Genomic DNA, 26,538 nt, shown 5'->3' with positions numbered 1-26,538 from the left:
TCTATATAAAATTATTCTAAAGCTTTCATAACTGGTCTTCATTTTTCTCTGTTGAATACCATGTCTGGCTTACACCTACTTTCCAAATCTGGCCTCTTAAAAGGAATCATATACTAAACCAAACATTTTTCCTTATCAGGTGAGGTCAGACCCAAATCTACCTTCTAAACTCCTTTATCATCTCATCATTAGGTAAAAGTTCAAAATTCAAAAGGTTAAACCAAGCTCAATCCTTTGACTTTACCATCCAAAAAGTGAAGTCAGCCTGTCTTAAGTCTGTCTGTTCTAATGCTAGGCAGAGATTAGATCTCTTGATGTGTTAACTCCAAAGTCTTAGGTTACGATACCGCTATAATTCTGTTAAATGCAGAATAGGCATGACACGATGTTCATAATTAGGGATCGCCTGGCTTGCCCTCCTACTTCCTGGCATTTTGCTTTTAAAAGAACCAACTTTAGTATAAGGGTTTCAAGGAGCCCGAGTGTGTGCTGTGGACCAGAGTGAAAACATGAGGAATCTGTCAATCCGGTTGACGGAGACATAAGAGTGAAAAGAACAAGCAGATAAAATGTCTTCAGATCCACCCACCCAGTGTTATTTAGTGTCAAAGGGCCCAATTCTCTCATTATCATGGAAGGAAATGAAACTCAGAGAAGTTAAGTGAAAAGCAATGCTGGAACTAGAACCAACTGAGGCCTGAAGTTCTCAGCTTTAAACCCCAATCAACAGCCTTACCTAACACTCACTACAGTTGAAATAAAGAGTAGAAAACAGAACTTGATGAAAAAGGCAGGTTAAAAAAAATTGGTATTATTGCCAGGCACATTGGCTCATGCCTGTAATCCCAGCACTTTGAGAAGCCAAGGTGGGAGGATTGCTTGAGGCCAGGAGTTCGAGACCAGCTTGGGTAACAGAGTGAGACCCCCCCCCATCTATTCAAACAAAAACAAAAACCCACACGTATGTATAAACATATATATAAAATATATATATTTAAGGGGAAATTAAATTGGCAAAATTCAGGTTGTGGCAAAACAGAAACTCATATACTATTTTTTTTTTTTTTGAGACGGAGTCTCTTTCTGTCACCCAGGCTGGAGTGCAGTGGCACGATCTCGGCTCACTGCAAGCTCTGCCCTCCCGGGTTCACGCCATTCTCCTGCCTCAGCCTCCGGAGTAACTGGGACTACAGGCACCCGCCACCATGTCAGGCTCATTTTTTGTATTTTTTTTTTTTTTTTTTTAGCAGAGACAGGGTTTCACCGTGTTAGCCAGGATGGTCTCGATCTCCTGATCTCGTGATCCACCCGCCTCGGCCTCCCAAAGTGCTGGGATTACAGGAGTGAGCCACCGTGCCCGGCTATTTTTTTTCTTTTTTTTTTTTTTGAGACGGAGTCTCCCTGCGTCACCCAGGCTGGAGCGCAGTGGCGCAATCTCGGCTCACTGCAAGCTCCGCCTCCCAGGTTCATGCCATTCTCCTGCCTCAGCCTCCCGAGTAGCTGGGACTACAGGCGTCTGCCACCACGCCCAGCTGATTTTTTTGTATTTTTTTAGTAGAGATGGGGTTTCACTGCGTTAGCCAGGATGGTCTCGATCTCCTGACCTCGTGATCCGCCCGCCTCAGCCTCCCAAAGTGCTGGGATTACAGGCATGAGCCACCGCGCTCGGCCACTCATATACTGTTGATGGGAATGCAAAACAGTATAATCTCTATGGAAGACAATGCAACAGTATCTAGAAAAATCATATATATCTTTAAACCAGAGATTGCATTTTCAAGGAGGCTACATTAAAGATCATCAGCAAAAACAGAAAATGGCATATGCATAGGATGGCACTGTGGCTTTATCAGTAATAGCAAAAGACTAGAAATAACCCAAAAGGATTATCAGTGGCTGTAAAGAGATGAGAAACATCTCTATACACCAGTATGCAGCAATCTCTAGCATATATTGTTCAGTGAATAAAACAAGGTACAGAATAGTATATGTAGCTGATATCTGTTATGTAACAGCAGTGTGTATGTGTGTATATACATATGAATGAATATATGTATTTGCTTAATCTTTACAAAATATGAAACAGTGAAAGGATAGATTTCTCTGAATATATCTTGTTCATAATTTGACTTTGGAGATGTTTTATATATTCAAAAAACAGCAGCAAATAAAACAGAAAAAAATACAATAAATTGAACACAAACAACTTAGTCTAATTGTGTATCAGACTGGTGACGAAACTGCCAGGGGAAATAATAACAATAATTACAGGCCGGACATAGTGGCTCACACCTGTAATCCCATCACTTTGGGAGGCTAAAGTGGGTGGATCACTTAAGCCCAGGAGTTTGAGACCATCCTGGGCAACACAGCAAAACACTGTCTCCATACAAAATTTAAAAATTTGCAAGGCATGGTGGCACATGCCTGCAGTCCTAGCTACTCAGGATGCTGAGGTGGGAGGATTGCTTGAGCCAGGAAGTGGAGGTTGCAGTGAGCTAACATCACACCACTGCACTCTAGCCTGACCAACAGCGAGACCCTGTCTTGAAAAAAAAAAAAAAATTATTATTATTTGAGATGAGGTCTTGATATATTGCCGAGGCATGTCTCAAACTCTGGGCTCAAGAGATCCTTCTGCCTCACCGCACTAAGCAGCTGGGATTATAGGCACATACCACTGTACCAGCTGTTATTTTAAGTGACCTCAGAAAACAGCACTTGATGAACTCATATCTATTAGTTATACTGGTGTTATCTTGAAAGTATTTTGCTGGGCATGGAGGCCCACACCTGTAATCCCAGCACTTTAGGAGGCCAAGGCAGTTGGATCGCTTGAGCTCAGGAGTTTGAGACCAGCCTGGGCAACATGGTGAAACCCTGAGTCTCTACCAAAAATACAAAAAATTAGCCAGGCGTGGTGTCACGTGTCTACAGTCCCAGATACTCAGAAGGCTGAGGTAGGAGGATCACTTGAGCCCAGGAGGCAGAGGCTGTGGTGATGCACTCCAGCCTGGGTGACAGAGACCATGTCTCCAAAAAAAAAAAAAGTATTTTATATACATTGTAGAACAATAAAAGTTACTGTTATTAAGGAACAGTAATTTTCAGGCCAGGCATGGTGGCTCATACCTGTAATCCAAGCACTTTGGTAGGCCGAGACAGGCAGATCACTTGAGGTCAGGAGTTTGAGACCAGCCTGGCCAACATGGCAAAACCCTATCTCTACTAAAAACACAAAAATTAGCTGGGTGTGGTGGTGTGTGCCTATAGTCCCAGCTACTCAGGAGGTTTAGGCAGAATTACCTGAACCTGGGAGGTGGAGGTTTCAGTGAGCCAAGATACTGCCACTGCACTCCAGCCTTGGCAACAGAGCAGGACTCTGTCTTTAAAAAAAAAAAAAAAAAAAAAAAGAATGCCAGGCACAGGGCTCACATCTGTAATCCTAGCACTTTGGGAGGCCGAGGTGGGTGGATCACAAGGTCAAGAGTTCGAGACCAGCCTGACCAACACGGCGAAACCCCGTCTCTACTAAAAACACAAAAATTAGCCAGGCGTGGTGGCGCACACCTGTAATCCCAGTTACTTGGGAGGCTGAGGCAGGAGAATCGCTTGAACCCAGGAGGCGGAGGTTGCAGTGAGCCAAGATCACGCCACCACACTCCAGCCTGGTGTCAGAGCGAGACTCCGTCTCAAAAAAAAAAAAGAAAAAAGAAAAAAAAAAAAGAAATAAAAACTCTGTAATGTTATATTTGAAGAGAAAATACTAATGTAAACTTAAGATTATTTTTCATCTGAAAAATACATTACTTCCTGGTTCTTTCCACTGAAAAGGCTTAGAAGCAATTATGCTTAATTACCCCAGGCAGCAACAAACGCACCTAGCACTCCGATCGTGATTCTTAAATGCCATTTCCACTGAACAGAACCAGAGTCAAATGGGCCTGAGAACTGATTGGTAAACCAGACATCCTTTTAGTGGGGAATTCAGAAACCAATTCAAAGAACAGCTAAATCTAAGTCTCGGACAGAAAATATACAAGAGGGGCCTGGACATTTTGATGTTGCCAGAAAGTAAGGAAACTACCAAAAACTAACACCAAAAGTACATAGAAGCCATCCTAAACAGGTTCTCATAGACAAAAAACAACACCACCAACAACAAAACACAAAAAACAAAAACAAAAAAACACAACCATATAAAGGGTAAAAAATGTAATTATTTAAAATTTAAAAAAAAATCTCATTGAATACCCTGGAACTTGGCCACCAACATCTTACTATGAAAATTAAAAGAATTAAACCTGTATTCTGCTTTTCCTGTATTTTTGTATGATCTGTATTTCTTTCTTTTTTTTTTTTTGAGACGGAGTCTTGCTCTGTCGCCCAGGCTGGAATGCAGTGGCGCAATCTCCACTCACTGCAAGCTCCACCTCCTGGGTTCATGCCATTCTCCTACCTCAGCTTCCCAAGTCGCTGGGACTACAGGCGCCTGCCACCATGCCTGGCTAATTTTTTTTGTATTGTTAGCAGAGAAGGGGTTTCACCGTGTTAGCCATGATGGTCTCGATCTCCTGACCTCATGACCCGCCCGCCTTGCCTCCCAAAGTGCTGGGATTAGAGGCGTGAGCCACCGTGCCCGGCCCCATGATCTGTATTTCAAGTCTATTAGATCATCCTGTTGATGAGGAAAAGTTTTTTGTTTGTTTGTTTTTTGAGACAGAGTCTTGCTTTGTCACCCAGGCTGGAGTGCAGTGGTGCGATCTTGGCTCACTACAACCTCCACCTCCCAGGCTCAAGTTCTCCTCCCACCTCAACCTCCTGAATAGCTGGAACTACAGGTGTGCACCACCTTGCCTGGCTAATTTTTGTATTTTTTGTAGAGACAAGGTTTCACAATATTGCCCAAGCTGGTCTCGAACTCCTGGGCTCAAGTGATCTGCCTGCCTCAGCATCCCAAAGTAGTGGGATTACAGGCATGAGCCACTGTGCCTGGCAGGAAAGTTATCTTTATAGAAGCATTTCAGCTCATCAAATGCAGAGGTAATAATACAATTGAAAAATCCGACGGGAATGGTGGCTTACGCCTATAATCCCAGCATTTTGGGAGGCCTAGGCGGGTGGTTCACCTGAGGTCAGGAGTTTGAGACCAGCCTGGCCAACATGGTGAAAACCCATCTCTACTAAAAGTAACCAAAAATTGGCTGGGTGTGGTAGCACACACCTGTAGTCCCAGCTACTTGGGAGGCTGAGGCAGGAGAATCACTTGAATTCAGGAGGCAGAGGTTGCAGTGAGTTGAGATCGTGCCACTGCACTCTAGACTGGGTGATAGAGCAAGACTCTGTCTCAAAATAAATAAATAAATAAATAAATAAAAATAGAACTGGAAAAATCATCATTTGCGGCCAGGCACGGTGGCTGATGGCCATAATCACAACACTCTGGAAGGCCAAAGTGGGAGGATCACTTGAGCCCAGGAGTTTGAGACCAACTTAGGCAAGATGGTGAGACCTCATTTCCACAAAACAAAACAAAAGTCACATGTGGTGCTGCGTGCCTGCAGCTGTTAGGGAGGCTAAGACAGGTCAATCTCTGGAGCCCAGGAATTCAAGGCAGCAGTGAGCTATGATCACACCACTGCACTCCAGCCTGGGCCATAGAAAGAGACCCTCTCTCTCTATAAAAAATAAATAAAATTTTAAAAATTAGCCAAAACATGGACCACATAGGAAGACCTTGTCTCTATTCAAAATTTAAAAATTAGCCAGGCACGGTGGTGTGTGCCTGTAGTCCCAGCTACTCAGGAGGCTGAGGCAGGAGGATCACTTGAGCCAGGAGTGTGAGGCTGCAGTAAGCCATGATGGTGCCACTGCATTCCAGCTGGGTGACAGAGACTCTGTTTCAAAAACAAAAAAGTTAGGGTATGGTGGCTCATGACTGTAATTCTAGCTACTCGGGAGGCTGGGGCAGGAGGATTGCTTAATCCCAGGAGGTCAAGACTGCAGTTAGCCGTGATTGTGCAACTGTACTCCAGCCTAGGTGACAAGAATGAGATTCTGTCTCAATTAAAAACAAAAACAAAAACAAAAAACAGCAGCAGCAGCAAATCACCATTTGCCATTTCAACTAAAATGATTAATTCAGGCTATGATCATCAATGGATAAAATCACTTGATAAAAAGAACTTTACAAATGAAGGAACCAGGCTGTCATTACCTGAACCCAGTGATCACATCAGCCTTACTAAACATAGGAGAGCCAGAGCCAGACATCCTGTTTCTCCAGATGGGAGGCAATACACAGTTTACAGTAACACCTAAAGAGCCAAAAAACTTGAACCTAAATCTAGTCAAGGCATTTAAAGCTAACTTCCATTTAACAAAATAATGAAAACAATGAACAGATTAAATAAGAGGTTTCCTGACTCTCGGCCAGTGAATAAATCTTTCCACTATACCACTACTAACCTCTCTGACCCTCAGGACAAATAGAAGCTGCAACCTTAAGACTGATTTTCCTTTTTTTGAGACGGAGTCTTGCTCTGTCGCCCAGGCTGGAGTGCAGTGGCGCGATCTCGGCTCACTGCAAGCTCCGCCTCCCAGGTTCAAGCCATTCTCCTGCCTCAGCCTCCCGAGTAGCTGGGACTACATGCGCCCACCACTGTGCCCAGCTAGTTTTTTGTATTTTTAGTAGAGATGGGTTTCACCGTGGTCTCGATCTCGTGACCTCGTGATCCACCCGCCTCAGCCTCCCAAAGTGCTGGGATTACAGGCGTGAGCCACCGCGCCTGACCAAAGACTGATTTTCAAAAGGCACTGATATGGCTTGAATTATATGTCCCCTCCAAATCTCATGTTGAAATGTGATCCCCAATGATGGAGGTGGGGCCTGGTGGGAGGTGTTTGGGTCATAGGGGTGGATTCCTCATGAATGGCTTAGTACCCTCCTGATATGGTTTGGCTGTGTCCCCACCCAAATCTCATCTTGAATTGTAGCTTCCATAATTTCCACGTGTTGTGGGAGCGACCTGGTGGGAGATAACTGAATCATGGGGGCAGCTCCCCCACACTGTTCTCATGGTAATGAATAAGTCTCATGAGATCTGATGGTTTTATAAGGGGAGACCCCTTTTGCTTGGTTCTGATTCTCTCTTGCTGCTACCATGTAAGAACTACCTTTCATCCTCCGCCATTATTGTGAGGCCTCCCCAGCCACGAGGAACTGTGAGTCCATTAAACCTCTTTCTTTATAAATTACCCAGTCTTGGGTATGTCTTTATCAGCAGCGTGAAAATGGACTAATACACCTCCCCATAGTAATGAGTGAAGTAGTTGTTAGTGCACACAAGAGCTGCTTGTTTAAAGGAGCCTGGCACCTCCTTCTCTCTCTCTTGCTCCCTCTCTGGCCATATGACACGGCTGCCCCCCTTTTGCTTTCTGCCATGAGTAAAAACCTCCTGAGGCCTCACCAGAAGCCAAACAGATGCGGGTGTCATGTTTATACAGCCTGCAGAACTGCGAGCCAAATATAAATTACCCAGTCTCATGTATTCCTTTATAGCAACACAAAACAAACGAACACAGGCACCTTTCTCCATCCAAAGCATTCAACAACCTTAATTTTGTTTTCTCTGTCTGCTCCCAGACTAGAACTAAGCAGCCAAAGTGAATGCTTAGCACACTCTCGGGGAAGCACAGCTCTGTCTTGCACCAGTGCCAGACGCCACCAGAACAGTGGCGCAGGCAACCGGATGAAGACAAGACATTCCTCTCCCAGCAGTGTAACACCATCACAGGAACGGTTCTGTCCGGATGGCTGACTACTGCTGGAAAGAAACCTGCTCAATTTTAAATCTGCCAGCCACTTTTTAAAGTTGCTGGATCTCACAATGCCAAGTATAAACAGTTACTTTTTTGATCTGCGTCTGAAAGAGTGCATGCAAGCTTAATTTTGTAAATTAAACTGTATTTATTTAAAAAGGCAGGGTGACAGTAGAATCTAAAAAGAATCTTATTGAGATTTAGGTAAGCTAAGGCTTAAGTTCCAATTTTATTTCTGCTCTTCAGATCGTGTTTGCATTCAGCAGCTTGCCCTTGCCATGTGTTAAAATGGCCATAAAAAGTGAGAAAAAGTCAAGGCAAACTCTGACTGCTTGACCATACTGATAAGAAAGGTCACAAGCATAGTCACCTCAAAGACTGAGCACTGTAGAGCATGCCTTCTTCCTCAAGGCCAATGATACTTCAGATACCAGATGGTTTCATTTTTCAATTGCGGTCCAAAGAGAGGGTTGAGTTGGGCCAGAATTGCAATCAGCCAACTAAAAGAAGGATGGGAGAGAAACAACAACGAAGTGGTGAAATCATGTTGGAACATGACCATTTTCAATTAGCATGGAAAAAGTACACTAGCAAAACTTAAATCTACTGCATTCACACCAAACTTTCCATATACATTGTGTTAACAGCAGCATGTCTGATAACAAAATGTTTCCCAGGACGTAGCCTGCCTTCATCTTGAGACATATCACAAAGCAGTGAGGCTTTGTCACAGTAAGTCTCTGACTTTTCTCTCATTACCTGATTATCTTTCCAAGTATCCAAGATTTCCTGGATTCATGATATCTTCGCTTCAAAGGGTTTTCACCTAATCTCAATTTATCATCATCACAACTTCCAACCTCAGGGAAAATGTGTCTTATTTTATCCATTCTCCAAATGTTAAGACCCACAACCTACATGACACACCCATTTTTACTGCTACAGGCAAGGTTTGATTGCAGCTTATCATCTTCCTATTACAGTATAACATGTAAGGTCCCCTTTTCTAATCCCCATCACCACCAAAATATGTAACACATCCTACTGTGGAACTTAACAGAATGGGCATTTACCTTCTCCCCAGCTTACTTCAGAAACGAAATAAGGAGGTATTCCTCTGTATTACAGACTAACTATAAAGGAAGTAAAATGGTGTCACATCTTACTTCAGGGTTTTTTTTTTTTTTTTTGAGATGGAGTCTCGCTCTTTCGCCCAGTCCAGACTGCAGTGGTGCAATCTCGGCTCACTGCAAGCTCTGCCTCCCGGGTTCACCCATTCTCCTGCCTCAGCCTCCCGAGTAGCTGGGACTACAGGCGCCCACCACCACGCCCAGCTCATTTTTTGTATTTTTAGTAGAGACGGGGTTTCACCGTGTTAGCCAGGATGGTCTCGATCTCCTGACCTCGTGATCCGCCCGCCTCGGCCTCCCAAAGTGCTGGGATTACAGACGTGAGCCACCGCGCCCAGCCGACTTCAGGGTTAAAAGTGAAAAACAGGTTGGGTGCGATGGCTCATGCCTATAATCCCCGCACTTTGGGAGGATAAGGATCACTCGAAGCCAGGAGTTGATGACCAGTCTGGGCAACACAGTGAGAACCCGTCTCTATAAAAAAATTTTAAAAATTCACTGTGTTTGCTGACTTGCACTTGTAGCCACAGCTACCCAGGAGGCTGAGGTGGGAGCATCCCTTGAGCCTGGGAGTTCAAGGCTGCAGTGCTATAGTTACATCACTGCACTCCAGCCTGGGCAACAGAGCGAGACCCTGTCTCTAAAAAAAGAAAAGAAAAATAGCATAGATTTATCTTTAAAATTTTCTTATATAGCTCACAAAGTTCTGTTTAAAGGGTCTTACATATGATACGGTAATTCATATGCCAAATAAAGTTTGAGAATCACTTAGCTCAGACAAAAGCAAACAACAAAAAATATGCAAATGTCTGAGTATTCAAACCATTCTTCACTTACTAAAGAAATATTTAATGAGCACCTACTAGGTTCTAGGCCTCAGAAATACAATGGCGAAAAATGAAATGTCACTATCCTCACAGAGCTTACATAATAGAATGTCAGGTGATAACTGTTATGAAGGAAGTCAAGCAGGGAGAAGGAATAGAGAATGGCTTGGCGGGGCATTATTTCGACAGGGTGGTCAGGGAAGGAGGAAGACAGACAGGGGAATGAAGCAGAATACACACTGCCTTTAGTTCCTACTCAAAATCCAGCTGACCATTGAACATGGGTTTGAACCATGCAGGTCGACTTGGATGCCTGGGTCTGCTCATATGCCTGCCTGTCCTGCCTCCACCTCCCTTTCCACCTCCTCCACCTCTTCTGCCTCTACCACACCTGAGACAGCAGGACCAAGCCCTCTTCTTCCTCCTCCTCAGCCTACTCAGTGTGAAGACAACAAGGATGAAGACCTTTATGCTCATCCACTTCCACTTAATAAAATGGTAAACATATTTTCTCTTCCTTATGATTTTCTTAACATTTTCTTTTCTCTACCTTCCTTTATTATAGGAACACAGAATATAATACGTATACAAATTATGTGTTAATTGTTTATGTTATTGGTAAAGCTCCTGATCAACAGTAGGCTATTAGTAGTTAAATCTGGGGGGATTCAAAAGTTATAAATGGATTTTCAACTGTGCAGGGGATCGGAACCTCTAACTTCCACGTTATTCAAAGGTCAACTGTGTATGAATTTGAATTTCTTTCATTGGTGGGCAGTGGTGTGGAGAGGAGGGCAGGGTTAAGGTAAACAAGCCCAACCAACCTCCAACTACCAATCTGGGAGAGTGAAATTTGGTAACATACTGCTATCCTTTCTGCATGGTACATTGGGATCTAGGGAATCACTTTCTTTTCTTTTCTTTTTTTTTTTTTGAGAAGGAGTCTCGTTCTGTTGTCCAGGCTGGAGCGCAGTGGCACGATCTCAGCTCATCACAACCTCTGCTTCCTGGGTTCAAGCAATTCTCCTGCTTCAGCCTCCCGAGTAGCTGGAATTACAGGCACGCGCCACCATCCCCAGCTAATTTTTGTATTTTTAGTAGAGAAGAGGTTTCACTATGTTGGCCAGGCTGGTGTCGAACTCCTGACCTTGTGATCCGCCCACCTTGGCCTCCCAAAGTGCTGGGATTACAGGCGTGAGCCACTGCACCCGGCCGGTAATCGCTTTTTTTTTTTTTTTTAGACGAAGTCTCACTCTCGTCACCCAGGCTGGAGTGCGATGGCACGATCTCGGCTCACTGCAACCTCTGCCTCCCGGGTTCAAGCGATTCTCCTGCCTCAGCCTCCCGAGTAGTTGGGATTACAGGCGCCTGCCACCACATTCGGCTAATTTTTGTATTTTTAGTAGAGATGGGGTTTCAGCATGTTGGCAAGGCTGGTCTCGCACTCCTGATCTCACATGATCCGCCCACCTCGGCCTCCCAAAGTGCTGGGATTACAGGCATGAGCCACCACGCCCAGCAGGGAATCACTTTCTAAGGGTAAGTGGATATATCACTACAGCAGTCTCCTTTTACACTTTCAGGACTTTAAATTTCCCTATAAGCGGGGAACTAGCCAAGCCCCAACTAGGCCATTATCTGGGTGGATCTTTTTTCTTTCATTTACTGTCATTTTTAGAGCTTTTCCAATCAGAGGATCAAAAGGCTGATTCTGATCACCAATGGAGAGATTGCTGGAGAATTAGCCAGCACCACATCAGAAGCTTGTGCCCACAGAAACAAAAGGTGATTTTGTGACAGGAAACATGACACCTGAGGAAAGCAGGCCAAAACAGATAGTTCAAGCTGACTCACTTAATAAACAAAAAGTTCATTCAGATGAGATTTTCTGATCCATCCTTAGAAGTAGGGTATTAAACACAAACACAATACTAAGACTTGTAGTTGAGGTTCAACATCATCCATCTGACATTATAAAAAAAAGGAAGAGAACAGCACAGGCGGACACACTGAAAAGCTCTGTGACTGCAGTTGACGCTAATGGTGCAGAGCTAAGAGTCATGGAAAATTCCAAACTAACCGAGGACTTCCCCAATCCCGGCAGGCAATACAAGCTGCCTGAAAAAACACTTTCGTAAGAGACTGAGACAACTGGCCAATGCCTAGAAATACTAAAAAAATCCATTAGAATTTAAACTAGCCCCTATCTCCTTTTGTTACCAAGAATATAGCACAGAATGAAAACATCACTTCCCAGCACTTTGTAGGATGTTGTAGCGGAGTGGTTCTCCTCCCCAGCTGCAAATTATAATCACTCAGGGAACTTTTAAAATATACTGATGCTATTTCTGAGAGTGGAAAAAACATTGACTCCTTTTCCTCTGCTTTCACACCACAATAATGAACACAGAAGAGACTTCTACAGCCAAATGTGTGGGGATTTCTCCCCACCAACAAGCACACAATCAATTCTGCAGCAGACTCCAGCTGGGTGTCCTCCAATTCAATCCTGACATTACCTGCCTGGAGGTAGCATCAGCATCAGATCTCACAGGGTGAGGGCTTGGTTCCACAAGACCGCCCCTCACTTCTGATGCCAATCGCAAGCCCCAGGTTGTTCTACCTGTGCTTCTGACCAACTGGCTATAAATCGGGGAGGCTCTAACCTTTCTTAGGTTCAATTAATCTACTAGAGCAGCTCGCGGAGCTCAGGGAAACACGTTTTCTGGTTTACTATGAAAGATACTACAATCTGGGCATGGTGGCTCACGCCTGTAATCTCGACACTGGGAGGCCAAGGCGGGTGGATCACTTGAGCCCAGGAGTTCGAGATCAGCCTGGCCAACATGGTGAAACCCGTCTCTACTAAAAATACAAAAATCAGCTGGGCATGGTGGCACACATCTGTAGTCCCAGCTACTTGGGAGGCTGAGGCAGGAGAATCACTTGAACCTGGGAGGCAGAGGTTGCAGTGAGCAAGGTCGCACCACTGCACTTTAGCCTGGATGACAGAGTGAGACTGTCTCAAACAAACTAACAAAAGATACTACACAAGATACTGATGAAGGGATGGACAGGGTGAGCTATGGAAAGGGGCACAAAGTTCTCATGCTCTTCCTGGGAACACCAGCCTCCAGGAATAGCTTCCAGCTTTCCTGAACCTCTCAGAACCCAATCCTTTTGGGTTTTTATGGAAGCTTCATTGTGTAGGCATGATTGATTACATCACGGGCCATTGGTGATCAGTTTAAGGTTCAGCCCCTCCCCCTTCCCCTATGGTTGGGCTGTGGGGCTGAAAGTCCCAACCCTCTAATCCTTCCTTGGTTCGTGATTAGATCCCATCCTGGAGCTACCAAGGGGCTGCCAATCATCAGTCAACTTATTAGCATACAAAGACACATGTCACTTTGGAGATTCTAAGGATTTTAGGAGTTGTATACCAGGAAATGGGAACAAAGACTAAATTTGTATTTCACAATATCACAATTTCACATATAACCTTTCATTTAATTCTTGTACTAGGAAAGAGGCAGAGAGAGTCTAAGTGATCGGCCTATGATCACAATGCTAATTAGGTAGTAGTAGATCCTAGACCAGGAATCAGATCAGATTACTGTTCCCACTTCAAAGAATGACCTTCTGGAATATTTTAACTGAGAACATTTCAGAAGGCATTAATTTAGCTAAATCTAAATTGAGAATTCAGAAAATGAGAATCCATCCACTGAGCACTGATTAAGTTCAACACAAGCCTTTGGTGCCTTCACTAAAGAATATCCAGAAGAAAGAATGAAGACCCCTTTCTTGGTCAGGTCAGTATTTAGAAACTGTTTTTTCTTCGTATTTACCATTTCTCTGTGTTGGTATCATTTCAAGTCCTCGCTTCCAGTTAGTATGAAATACACAAAGTACTGTTGCTGAGTATAGTCACCCTATTTTGCAATCAAACATAGAAGAAACTTATTTCCTCTGTTTAATGTTTGTGCCCATTTTACGGGTACCCCACATGTTTGTACCCATTGTGCTACTCTTTATTCCCACAACTTTCCTTCCTTCCCAGTCTCTCATATCTATCATTCTATTCTCCATGTCTTTGACATCAAATTTTTTAGCTCCCACATATAAGTGAGAACATGTGATATTTGTCTTTCTGCACTTGGCTTATTTCACTTAAGATAATGGCTTCTAGTTCCTCCCATGATGCTGCAAATGACATGATTTCATTCTTTTTTTATGGCTGAATACTATTCCGTAGTGTACATATAACACATTTTCTGCATGCATTCATCTGTTGACAGACACTTTGATTCTCTGTCTCTGCTACTGTGAACAGCACTGCGATCAACATGCGAGAGTGCAGGTATATCTTTGATATATACTGATTTCTCTACCACTGGATAAATACCCAGTAGCGGGAATGCTGGATCATATGGCAGTTCTATTTTTAGTTTTTTGAAAAATCTCCATACCATTTTCTATACTGGTTTCTATACTCCATACCATTTTCTATACTAATTTACATTCTCACTAACAGTGTATAAAAGTTTCCTTTTCTCTGCATCCTTGCTGGCATCTGTTATTTTTTGGCTTTTTTTTTTTTTTAAGATGGAGTCTCCCTTTACGGCCCAGGCTGGAGTGCAGTGGCACGATCTTGGCTCACTGCAACCTCCACCTCCCGGGTTGAAGTGATTCTCCTGCCTCAGCCTCAGGAGTAGCTGGGATTACAACCTACCACCACACCCAGCTAATTTTTTTAATTCTTAGTGGAGATGGGGTTCCACCATGTTGAACATGGTTGGCCAGGCTGGTCTCAAACTCCTAATCTCAGATGATCCACCTGCCTTGGCTTCCCAAAGTGCTGGGATTATAGGCATGAGCCACCATGCACGGCCATATTTTGGCTTTTTAGTAATAGCCATTCTAACTGGAGTGAGATGATATCTCATTGTAGTTTTGAATTGCATTTCCCTAGTGATTAATAATATTGAGCACTGCTGGCCATTTGTAATGTCTTCTTTTGAGAAATATCTAGTCATGTCCTTTGTCCATTTCTCAATAGGATTATTTGTTTAACTGTTAAGTTGTTTGAGGTCCTTATATATTCTGGATCTTAGTCCCCTGTCAGTTGGGTAGTTTGCAAATATTTTCTCCCATTCAACAAGTTGTCTCTCTTTTTTTTTTTTTTTTTTTTTGAGACGGAGTCTGGCTCTGTCGCCCAGGCTGGAGTGCAGTGGCGCAATCTCAGCTCACTGCAAGCTCCGCCTCCCGGGTTCACGCCATTCTCCTGCCTCAGCCTCCGGAGTAGCTGGGACTACAGGCGCCCGCCACTACGCCCGGTTAATTTTTTGTATTTTTAGTAGAGATGGGGTTTCACCATGTTAGCCAGGATGGTCTCGATCTGACCTCGTGATCCACCCGCCTCGGCGTCCCAAAGTGCTGGGATTACAGGCGTGAGCCACCGCGCCCGGCCAAGTTGTCTCTTTATTCTATTGTTTCTTTTGCTGTGCAGAGCTTTTTAGTTTAATATAGTCCCATTTGTTTATTTTAGTTTTTGTTGACTGTGCCTTTTTTTTTTTTTTTTTTTTTTTAACACAAGTGTCTTGCTCTGTTGCCCAGGCTGGACTGGAGTGGCGCAATCACAGCTCATTGCAGCCTTGATCTCCCAGGCTCCTGGACTTAAGCGATCCTCCTACCTCAGCCGCCTGAGTAGCTTGGACCACAGGCACGTGCCACCAGGCTTGGCTAATTTTTTAAATTTTTTGTAGAGACAGGGTCTCATTATGCTGCCTAAGCTGGTCTCGAATTCCTGGGCTCAACTGATCCTCCCACCTCAACCTCCCAAAGTGCTGGGATTACAGGTGTGAGCCACTACAACCAGCCTGTTGCCTGTGCTTTTGAGGTCTTAGTCATAAAACTTTTGCCTAGACCAATGCTCTGAAGAGTTGTCCCTATGTTTGCTTCTAGTTGTTTTATAATTTCAGGTCTTATGTTTAAATCTTTTCTTTTTTTTTTTTTGAGATGGAGTTTCACTCGTTGCCCAGCCTGGAGTGGAATGGCACGCGATCTCAGCTCATGGGAACCTTCATCTCCCAGGTTCAAGCGATTCTCCTGCCTCAGTCTCTTGAGTAGCTGGGATTACAGGCATGCGCCACCATGCCCAGCTAATTTTTTGTATTTTTAGTAGAGACGGGGTTTCTGCGTATTGGTCAGGCTGGTCTCAAACTCCCGACCTCAGGTGATCCGCCCACCTTGGCCTCCCAAAGTGCTGGGATTAAAGGCGTGAGCCACCATGCCCGGCCTCGTCTAAATCTTTAATCCATCCTGAGTTGACTTTTGTATATGGTGACAGAAAGGGTTCAATTTCACTCTTCTGTATATGGTTATCAAAGTACACATGCATACACATATGCATGTACACACACACGCACACATCTCACTTAAGAAAAAAAAAACAAGAAACCACGGTTCAAGAAAACTCCAGAGGCCAAGGCGGGTGGATCACCTGAGGTCAGGAGTCCAAGACCAGCCTGGCCAATATGGGGAAACACCATCTCTACTAAAAATATAAAAATCAGCCAGGCACAGTAGCACATGGATGTAGTACCAGCTACTCGGGAGGCTGAGGCAGGAGAATCACTTGAACCTGGGAGGCAGAGGTTGCAGTGAGCTGAGATCGGGCCACTGCACTCCAGCCTAGGTGACACAGCAAGACTCAAAAAAAAAAAAAAAAAAAAAAAACAAAACAAAAAACCTAGGAAACAGTCTAGTCTGGTTCATTTGAAATTTCAGAGGAATTTACCCCCCTAACCCGCTGAGCTTTGTGCCTGCCCCTCTGACTACCTCCTGCCTTAAAATTTCCCTTTAAAGCTGATAAACACGCAGAGAACTGGAAGGGAAAAAAAAATCCACTCTGAATTGATGGAAGTGGGTGGAGGAAGAGATCATATTCCAATGAATCTATTACTTCATGTGTACAAGAAAAGGAACTAAATGTACCTTTCATGTTTGCCCAAACTGTACCGCATGTCTTCATAACCTGAGGGCCAGCCTTAATAACCAATCTGAGATTATTCAAACAATTGAGGCAGCTATGGTGCAATAATGTCTTCAGAGAACTGCAGAGCCGGAATGGATCTGAGATCAAGTCTAAGTTCTGCATTTTAAAGATGAGGAAATTAAGTCCTAGTGAACTTACTAACACCCCACAGCAAATTAGTGAAGGGGGAAGCTGGAAGCTGGAAGCTGGAAGCTGGAAGCGGGGAATCCAGGACTCCTGAGTCCCATTATACTAGGCTGTTTCTATAGGCTATTAAGGATGAAACAGGCCAGGTGCGGTGGCTCATGTCTGTAATTCCAACACTTTGGGAGGCTGAGGCAGGTGGATTGCTTGAGCCTATGAGTTCGAGACCAGCCTGAGCAACATGGCGAGACCCCGTCTCTATAAAAAAAAATTTTTTTTTCAATTAGCCAGGCTTGATGGCACATGTCTATAGTCCCAGCTACTCAGGAAGCTGAGGTAGGAGGATCACTGGCCGGAGGTCAAGGCTGCCGTGAGCTATGATCATGCCACTGCACTCTAGCCTGGGCAACAGAGCAAGACCCTGTCTCAAAAAAAAAAAAACAACAACAAAAAAAGATAAATCAGGCAGCCTAGGGATTCATTTATTCCACAATCATTTAGCAGTGCCATGTTCCATGTCAACCTCTGAGGATGCGAAAAGGAGCTGGCTGAGGGGCCAACCCAAAGGGACTCATGAGCTGTGAGAAATAAGCCAAGGAGAGTAGTAGAGTATGTTTTCATAGAGATATGCATGGGTGCCTTCATACTATAAACCCTCCCTGGCCACTTCTTAGGAGCTCAGCTCTTGGTTACTAGAACTCTCCCAGCATAAACTATGCCCTCACCACTATACTCAGCTCTCTCAAGCCCTGCTTTGTTCTTCTGTTCCACATTCAGATATAAGAACAGGGAACAAAGGCACAGGTTACTTCCCGGTGACACACAGATTGAGCAGTCTCAGCTTCCCTACTGGAATGGGGAAGTCTGGCCAGGACCTCTCTTCTGATCCACTGTCCCTCCAGCCAGGGCCATGACAGCAGTGACCTCTGTCGGTGAGCTCCTTAAGAGACAGCAGAAATGCAGGAAAGTGATTTGCCCTAGCACCACTAAAACGACCTCTCATCTCAACTGAATGATAAAAATACTTTCAAGAGGAGCAACATTATTAGATGCTCCTAGAAAACATGGGATTTGGTATTAGACAGAGTCGGATTTTAATTCCAGCAACACTAAATATCAGTGAACTGAATCCAGGCAAATGTCCTTACAACCCCAAGCCCACTGTCTCCTGTTGTAAAATGGTGATAATAATCCTTGCCTTATGGTATTACAATTTAAAGAGATAATATAAGTAAAGTGCTCTATGCAGTGGCTGACAAATAGATGTTCAATAAACACTGGTTATTTCTTCTCTTTCTCTGTAAGACAGCTAAAAATGTATTCAAGCCACAGAATGAAATACAACCTATTTACTTCACAAAGGAGTTTCTCATGTAGCACTGAGTCATTCTCATCTCCACCTCCCCTCCCGCGACCACCCACTCTATGGCAGGCAGATTTCAATTCTCCCGAGGTTCCCACCACTCAGTATACACACTCTGTATAAAACTCAGTGAATCTGACAGAATAGTCACTCCATGGTTAGATTATATTATCTGATACAGCTGGCTTTAACAAAGTGGCTATCCAGGATGGGCACGGTGGCTCGCGCCTGTAATTCCAGCACTTTGGGAGGCTGAGGCAGGCAGATCACGAGGTCAGGAGTTTGAGACCAGCGTGACCAACATGGTGAAACCCCGTCTCTACTAAAAATACAAAAATTGGCCAGGCGTGGTGGCACGTGCCTGTAATCCCAGCTACTCAGGAGGCCGAGGCAGGAGAATCGCTTGAACCCGGGAGGTGGAGGTTGCAGTGAGCCCAGATTGTGCCACTGCACTCCAGCTTGGGCAACAGAGCGAGACTCCATCTAAAAAAAAAAAAAAAAAAGAGGCCGGGCGCAGTGGCTCACGCCTGTAATCCCAGCACTTTGGGAGGCCAAGGTGGGTGGATCACCAGAGGTCAGGAGTTGGGAGACCAGCTTGGCCAACATGGCAAAACCCTGTCTCTACTAAAAATAAAAACTAGCCGGGCATGGTGGTGCATGCCTGTAATCCCAGCTACTCCAGAGGCTGAGGCACGAGAATCACTTGAACATGGGAGGCAGAGGTTGCAGTGAGCCAAGATTGCACCACTGCACTCCAGCCACCTGGATGATAGAACGAGACTCTGTCTCGAAAAAAAAAAAAAAAAAGGGAAGTGGCTATCCTGAGTGAATGTGACCTGTTCAGGCGAATTTTTGTTTTTACCTTTGAGATGAGAATCTTGCTATGTTGCCCAGGGTGGTCTTGAACTCCTGGCCTTTAGCAATCCTCCCATCTCAGTCTCCTGAGTAGCTGAGATTGCAGGCATGAGGTGCCACCACTGGGCATGGCTTCAGGCGAGTTCTTTTATTTTATTTATTTATTTTTTTAATTTGTATTTTTTGAGACAGGCTCGCTCTGTTGCCCAGGCTGGAGTGCAGTGGTGCAATCTTGGCTCACCATAACCTCTGCTTTCCTGGTTCAAGCAATCCTTGTGCCTCAGCCTCCTGAGTAGCTGGGATTACAGGTACATGCCACCATGCCTGGCTGATTTTTCTATTTTTATTAGAGACAAGGTTTCACCATGTTGCCCAGGCTGGTCTCGAACTCCTGGCCTCAAGTGATCTGCCAGCCTTGGCCTCCCAAAGTGCTAGGATTACACGCATGAGTCACCCACCCAGCCCTCAGTTGAGTTTGTTTTTTTTTTTTTTTTTTTTTTGAGACAGAGTCTTGCTCTGTCACCCAGGCTGGAGTGCAGTGGCCCCATCTCTGCTCACTGCAAGCTCTGCCTCCCGGGTTCATGCCATTCTCCTGCCTCAGCCTCCCGAGTAGCTGGGACTACAGGCGCCCGCCACCACGCCCAGCTATTTTTTTTTTTGTATTTTTAGTAGAGATGGGGTTTCACCGCGTTAGCCAGGATGGTCTCGATCTCCTGTCTCCTGACCTCGTGATCCGGCCACCTCGGCCTCCCAAAGTGCTGGGATTACAGGTGTGAGCCACCGCACCCAGCCCAGTTGAGTTCTTAAAAGGAAAAGGACTCGGCCGGGCACGGTGGCTCACGCCTGAAATCCCAGCACTTTGGGAGGCCAAGGTGGGCAGATCATGAGGTCAAGAGATCAAGACCATGCTGGCAAACATAGTGAAACCCCATCTCTATTAAAACAAGAAAAATTAGCTGGGCAGTGTGGCACGCACCTGTAGTCCCAGCTACTAGAGAGGCTGAGGCAGAAGACTCGCTTGAACCCAGGAGGCGGAGCGTTGCAGTGAGCCGAGACTGAGCCACTGCACTCCAGCCTGGTGACAGAGCAAGACTCTGTCTCAAAAAAAAAAAAAAAAGAAAGAAAGAAAAGAAAAGAAAAAAGAAAAAAAAAAGGGAACAGGACTCTCCCTTACAAAGACATTTGGAGTGTGTGTTTCAGTCACGAATTTATTGCCTCTCAGCTCTGAACATTAGGCAAATGAAGTGCAATTCAATGTGTGCTCTGTGATAAACAAGTGAATTACTTTATTTCTCCTGTAAAGTGAGCACGCTGTTAAGCTTTCTCAGTAGAGGAAGCTGGAGGGCCATTTCAGGCGTAGGCCGGAGGTCGCGGAGTGGGTGTGAGAACATCTGGTGAAGCCTACTATGGCTCGAGGCCAGAACATGGTACCTCTTTGATCTTGTAGCCTTGGCCTGGCAATAACTTCAGAACCCTCTCCACATGTTAAGCAAAGCCCCTGCCCGGCATACATGCCTTGAAGGCCTCCTGCTCGTATGGGGACAGGGACTCCCACTACATCCATGCCCCCGATGACCTCGCCCCCTGCCTGTACTCCAGAAGAGGCCAATTGCTTGCCCAGAAACTCTAGGCAAACCCTGGTCTGGCCAAACCAACAAACTCCTTTGCTATCTGGTGGGCTCAACCATACTCTGTCTAGTGAGGTCTGAATCCCTTCCAAGTCTGTTCTTTGGTTACTCTCCCTCAGTCCTAGGGAACCAAATATAGTTTCTTTGTATCTTTTAGTAACTCTTTTGCCATAATAATAATTCTGAAATCTCTCTCAACCTATTTTGGTTTACGTGGCTACCTAATCCGCAAAAGAAAAAAATAATTCTTTATATTTATCTTCCCCTGCTTAACCGACTATGTGGTTTCTATCTCCTTATTGGACTCCAGACTGCTATAGGATGAGATGATTTGACACAAAGGAGATTCTCTTTTCCCGGCTGTGAAAATGGAGGGGCCATATGGCCAGGAATGAAGGTGGCCTCTAGGAGCTGACAGTGGTCCCAACTAACAGCCAGCAAGGAAACTGCCATCTCAGTTCTATAAGCACATAGAACTGAATTCTGACAGCCATGAGAGCTTGGAAGAGGAGGCCAAGCTTCAGATTAGAAGTCATAAACATGACCAGCTGCGGTGGCTCATGCTTGTAATCCCAGCATTTTGGGAGGCCGAGATGGGCGGAATGCTTGAGCTCAGGAGTTCAAGACCAGCCTGGGCAACATGGCGAGACCTCATCTCAATAAAAATAAAAAAAGTCATAAACATGTTTTCCATTAACCTAATGCCAACCTATGGCTATTTCACTACCAAAGGAATATACCCTATTTTTGCCAATTCTAAACTTGAAATACCTTTCCTTTTTTCTCTCCATACTTATTTTCTACACCAGACCTTCCAGCTCAAAGTCTAAAATTCCTCTTATCTGCCAAATTATAAAGGAAAAAATTATAAAGTCAGACTAAGAAAAATAAACTTTTCCATATAGCAAGTAATACGCTGGGCCAGGTGCCTAGATTTCCCTTCCCTTCCCCTACAAACAAACATCACAAATGTATCCATAAGAAATTCAAGCAATTCTCAGGCCAAAAAAAACCCCCAAAACCCAAATGAAGGCAGGTACTCAGAGAGGAAGGTGACCATAGGTTGCTTTCTACAGCTTAAATGTATGTAACAAACAAGATGGACTTGAGCTTCTGTTTACAGATCTCACAGGGCACAGGAAACAGTGGACAAGGCCCAAGGCCCATCCAGAGTAGAGTGTTTGTTTGTTTGTTTGTTTGAGATGGAGTCTCGCTCTGTCACCCAGGCTAGAGTGCAGTGTCGCCATCTCGGCTCACTGCGACCTCCGCCTCCCGGGTTCATGCCATTCTCCTGCCTCAGCCTCCCAAGTAGCTGGGACTACAGGCGCCCACCATCACGCCCGGCTAATTTTTTGTATTTTTAGTAGAGACGGAGTTTCACCGTGTTAGCCAGGATGGTCTCGATCTCCTGACCTCGTGATCCACCCGCCTCAGCCTCCCAAAGTGCTGGGATTACAGGCATGAGCCATCATGCCCGGCCCAGAGTAGAGTTTAGTAAAACCTTCACCCCCTCCAAAAACTAGGATCCTAAAGGGTTGTATCTTGAATTAAGGATAAATCAATCAGAATTCAAGAGGAAAGAAAGGGAGAAACAGGAAAATCCACAATCATAGCTGGTGATTTTTTAGCATCCCTCTTTTCATAATTAAAAGTAGTAGATAAAAAACAAACAAACAAACAAAACACAATAAGGACATAGAAAATTTGAACCATCTTGACCTGATATAGAATACTACAACCAACAACTTCAGAATACAGATTCTTTTCAACTGCACACAAATGGTTGTCAAGATAGTCCATACGCATAAAATAAGTCCCAATCTCAAAAGACTGAAATCTTAGAGAGTATATCTTCTGACCACATGGAATTAAATGAGAAATCAATTAACAGTAAGAAGACATCTGGAACAGCACCAGATATTTAGAAATTAAACACCACAATTCTGAATAACCAATTGGTCTAAGAAATTACAAAAGAAATTAGAAAATATTTCAAATGGAGTAAAATGAAAATACACCTTATCAAAATTTGTGGGATATCACTGAAGCAGTGCTTAGGGGGAATTTTATTGTATTAAATGCTTACACTAGAAAAGATGAAATTAAATCCAAAGTAAGAAGGAAGGAAATAATAACGTGCAGATGTCAATGAGAAGGACAAAAAGATACAGGAAAGTAACCAAGATAAAATTTTGATTATTTGAAAAGATTAATAAAATTGATAAATTCCTAACTGCTTCATTAAAAGAGCATCAAAAATTACATTAAAATACTTGATACATTAAAATAACAAGAGACACACTAGGTGCAGTGGCTCATGCCTGTAATGCTAGCACTTTGGGAGGCCAAGGCGGGCAGATCGTTTGAGCCCAGGAGAGCGAGACCATCCTGGGCAACATGGCAAAATGCCATCTCTATTAAAAAACGAAAACCCCAAAAATCCAAGAGACATGTGAGATCTCTGCACCAAAAATTACAAAACATTTGTGAAAGAAACAAAAGAAAACCTAAATAGATGAAGAGATCCCATGAGGCTGGACATGGAGATACCAGTGAGATTAGAAAACTCAATATCATTAAGATGTCAGTTCTCTTCAAATTGATATATTCAACACAATCCCAATTAAAATCCCAACAGGTTTTTTTTTTTTTTCGTAGAAACTGCCTAGTTGATTTTAAAATATATGTGGCTATTTTAGAATAACCAAAACAATCTTGAAGCACAAAGATGGAGGACTCACACTTTCTGATTTTAACATAAATCTGCAATACTCAAGACACTATATTATCATAAGGTCAGACACAGAGATCAATGAACAGAAGAGGCAATCCAGAGCCAGACTCATAAGATATAGTCACTAATTTTAGATGAAAATGCCAAAGCAATTTCACGGAGAAAGGATTTTCAAAAGCTGGTGCAGCAACAACTGGATGTCTATATTGGGAAAACAAAGCAAAACAAAACAGAAAAACAAAAACAAGGCATGACCTGTACCATTTTAGTGCCTACAACCTTCAGAAGCAGTCATGCCTAACTGCCAAAACCCTCTCCCCTGCCAAGCTATTGTGGAAAGCCTTCAGGTCCCAGTTCTCGCCTACTAACGGAATATAAAAACTAAGTTCAACAGGTCTCATATCTTTCCTTACCTCAATTTTTACCGGCATTTGAAACCTCCCAGGACCATCTATTATGACCCCATCCCCAGACTGCTCCGCGCTCATCTCACCATTTGATGCAACAATGGTGCATCCCTTCCTTTTCTTCCAAATCTTCCCTTCTTCCAAATCCTTCCACTGTGTTCTCTGTAACTCTTACTCAATGATCTGCTACTTGTTCATGTACCTCCTCTTCCAGCACTTTCCCTCTAGCTTAACTGAAACCCAGCTTCCCATCCCTTCTCACCAGGCTCTCTGAAGCAGAGAAGACTGCTTATTTTTACAGGCCAGATACCTCAGGCTTTGGCGACTGGGGTTAGTAACATCTTTGCTCCCCTTGTGCTGCCTCCTAACAATTTTCACCCAACCTTGTGAAAAGCTGACCCTAAAGAAGTGCAACTGCATGTCCTTAGGCAAATGAAGTGCAAGCTTGCTGATCACCAGCCTGATCCCTCCGTGCTTTCCCAGGCACCGCCCTTATTCACCAAAGGAGGCTCAAGGTTGCCCTTTTCTGACTCTTCCTCATCTACACAACATCAAAATGTTGGCATTCCTCAGGTTTGGTTGGATCTTTTCTTTACTTTTCTCTCCTACCCCTTCCCTTAGTGCTGGGTTTCTCAACCTCAGCACTATTGAAATTTTGGGCTGCATAATTCTTCACTAGGGGAAAGTGAGGCTGTCCTGTGCAGTAAAGGATGTTCAGCAGCATCCCTGGCCTCTATCCCTGGATGCCAGCAGCAACCCCAGCAAAGAACCACTGCCTTAGGTAATTCTATGTGTTCTCATGGCCTCAAATCTCTCTGCTTTAGCTAAGTTCCTGTTTGACAACTCTTGGGCATCTTATGGCCATCTCAGTCCTAATTAGCATGTACCAGTTGAATCTCTCTTCAAATTCATCCTGTCCCAAGTCAGGATCATCTTAGTAAATGGCCCAACCTAGAACTGGGAGCCATCTCTGATTCTTCCTACATCTAATCCATCAGTACGACCAATAAATTCTATCTGCCAAATTTGCTCTCAAATCTGTGTGCCTCTCTTCACCTCAGACCAAACCATGGTGATCTCTCACTGGCATGCATGCAGTCACTTCCTGACAGGTGTTCCTGCTTCCATTCTCCCCGCCAAACAGTCTGTTCTCCACAGAGCAGCCAGAGTGATCATCCCATTCATACCACTCCTTCATTAAAAATCTTAAAGCATCTCCTATTCACTTAACATGAAACCCAAACTCCTTATTTAGCGTCAGCAGACACTGGATCTGGGCACTAGATGTGTAGCAATGAATTAACAAATCAGACAACCTCCATGTCCTCTTTAATGAGGAGAAGCAGATAGTAAACAAATCAAGAGCCAAAGAGGCCCAATCACTCCCCTCACAGCCCCTTCATTCACTTCCCAGTTTCCCCCATCCACTTGTTCCCACAAATACCTATTCAGTTATGACCTCGGAAGATTCCCCCTCACTTGTCCTTCAGCCCCCTACTGCTGTCAATCACACAAGGACCTGCACAGCATAAAATCCCACCTGGCCTGGGCCTTACATAAACTCTGAACCTACCACTCCCCACCTCACTATTAAGCCCAACACTACCCTGCCAGAACAATCCAAGCTACTTAAAAAGAAGAAAGAAAAAAGGGACAGAGCCTTGCTGTGTTGCCCAGGCTGGTCTCAAAACTCCTGAGCCCAAGCGATCCTTCTGCTTTAGCCTCCCAAGTAGCTGGGACTACAGGTGCGATACCCCGGTCCCCGGCTATCCCAAGCTCTTTACCCCTCAGTGCCTTTACATTTGCAGAAAGCCCTCCCTCCAATTTCCCTATGGCTGATTCCTCCTCAGACACAGGGTTTCACCATGTTGCCCAGGCTGGTCTCATACTCCTGGCCTCAAGCAATTCTCCTGCCTCAGCTTCCCAAAGTGCTGAGATTACAGGCAGCAGCCACCAGACTTGGCTTCTATTTTGGATATAGTCTAATTAATGCATAAGAAATTACAGAAACAGAATATCATAAATGATGGCCAATAATACAAAGAAAAATCAGACATTATGTACCCCTCTTGGAAGTACTCAACACCACTTATGAAGGAGACTGGTCAAAAAATTGAAGCTAAATCTGATCAGCCTCTAGATATGGCTACCAATTCATAGAAAATACAGAAGAACGTGTTACCACCATGAGTATGCAATTAACAAAGACCAGACTGCAACATTAAAGGGCAAACAACCCAGTTTTTCTATTAAAATTTCCAAGAAAAAAGAGAAAGATATGGAGAAGAAGCCTATAAAGAGAAATTTGAGAGACATTCACCAATTGCTACGTGTGGTCTTTATGTGGACCTTGATTCCAGCAAGCTGTAAAATAATGAGACAATTACGGAAATTTAAATATGATAGGATATTTGATGATATAAAGGAATTAAGGTTTTTGTGCATAATGGTATTGTGGTTGTACTTTTAAAATTTAGAGACACATATTGAAATGTTTACAGATGAACTGATATGTCTGGGATTTGTTTCAGAATAATCTGGGGTGGAGAGGAAAAGTGTGGGGATAAAACAAGATTGGCCATGAGTTGATCAT

General features: G+C 44.1%; 1 protein-coding gene and 1 non-coding gene across 2 annotated transcripts in view; both read right to left on the bottom strand.

Annotated features, from left to right (window-relative positions):
* ATP6V0E1 (ATPase H+ transporting V0 subunit e1) overlaps positions 1–26,538 on the bottom strand; it is a 51,488-nt gene that overhangs the window by 6,275 nt on the left and 18,675 nt on the right. The window contains exon 3 of the mRNA XM_004043004.5: positions 8,192–8,321. Coding sequence (XP_004043052.1) covers positions 8,228–8,321 — 94 coding nt within the window. The 3' untranslated portion in view covers positions 8,192–8,227. The remainder of the gene's footprint in view (positions 1–8,191; positions 8,322–26,538) is intronic.
* Positions 7,631–7,831, bottom strand: LOC115934819 (small nucleolar RNA SNORA74). The gene has a single exon (XR_004070562.1). It is a non-coding gene; the product is annotated as a small nucleolar RNA SNORA74 (small nucleolar RNA).

This window comes from Gorilla gorilla, chromosome 4 (assembly GCF_029281585.2).
Source record: "Gorilla gorilla gorilla isolate KB3781 chromosome 4, NHGRI_mGorGor1-v2.1_pri, whole genome shotgun sequence".
NCBI classification, from domain to species: Eukaryota; Metazoa; Chordata; class Mammalia; order Primates; family Hominidae; genus Gorilla; species Gorilla gorilla.
This window is presented reverse-complemented; position numbering and strand designations above follow the sequence as displayed.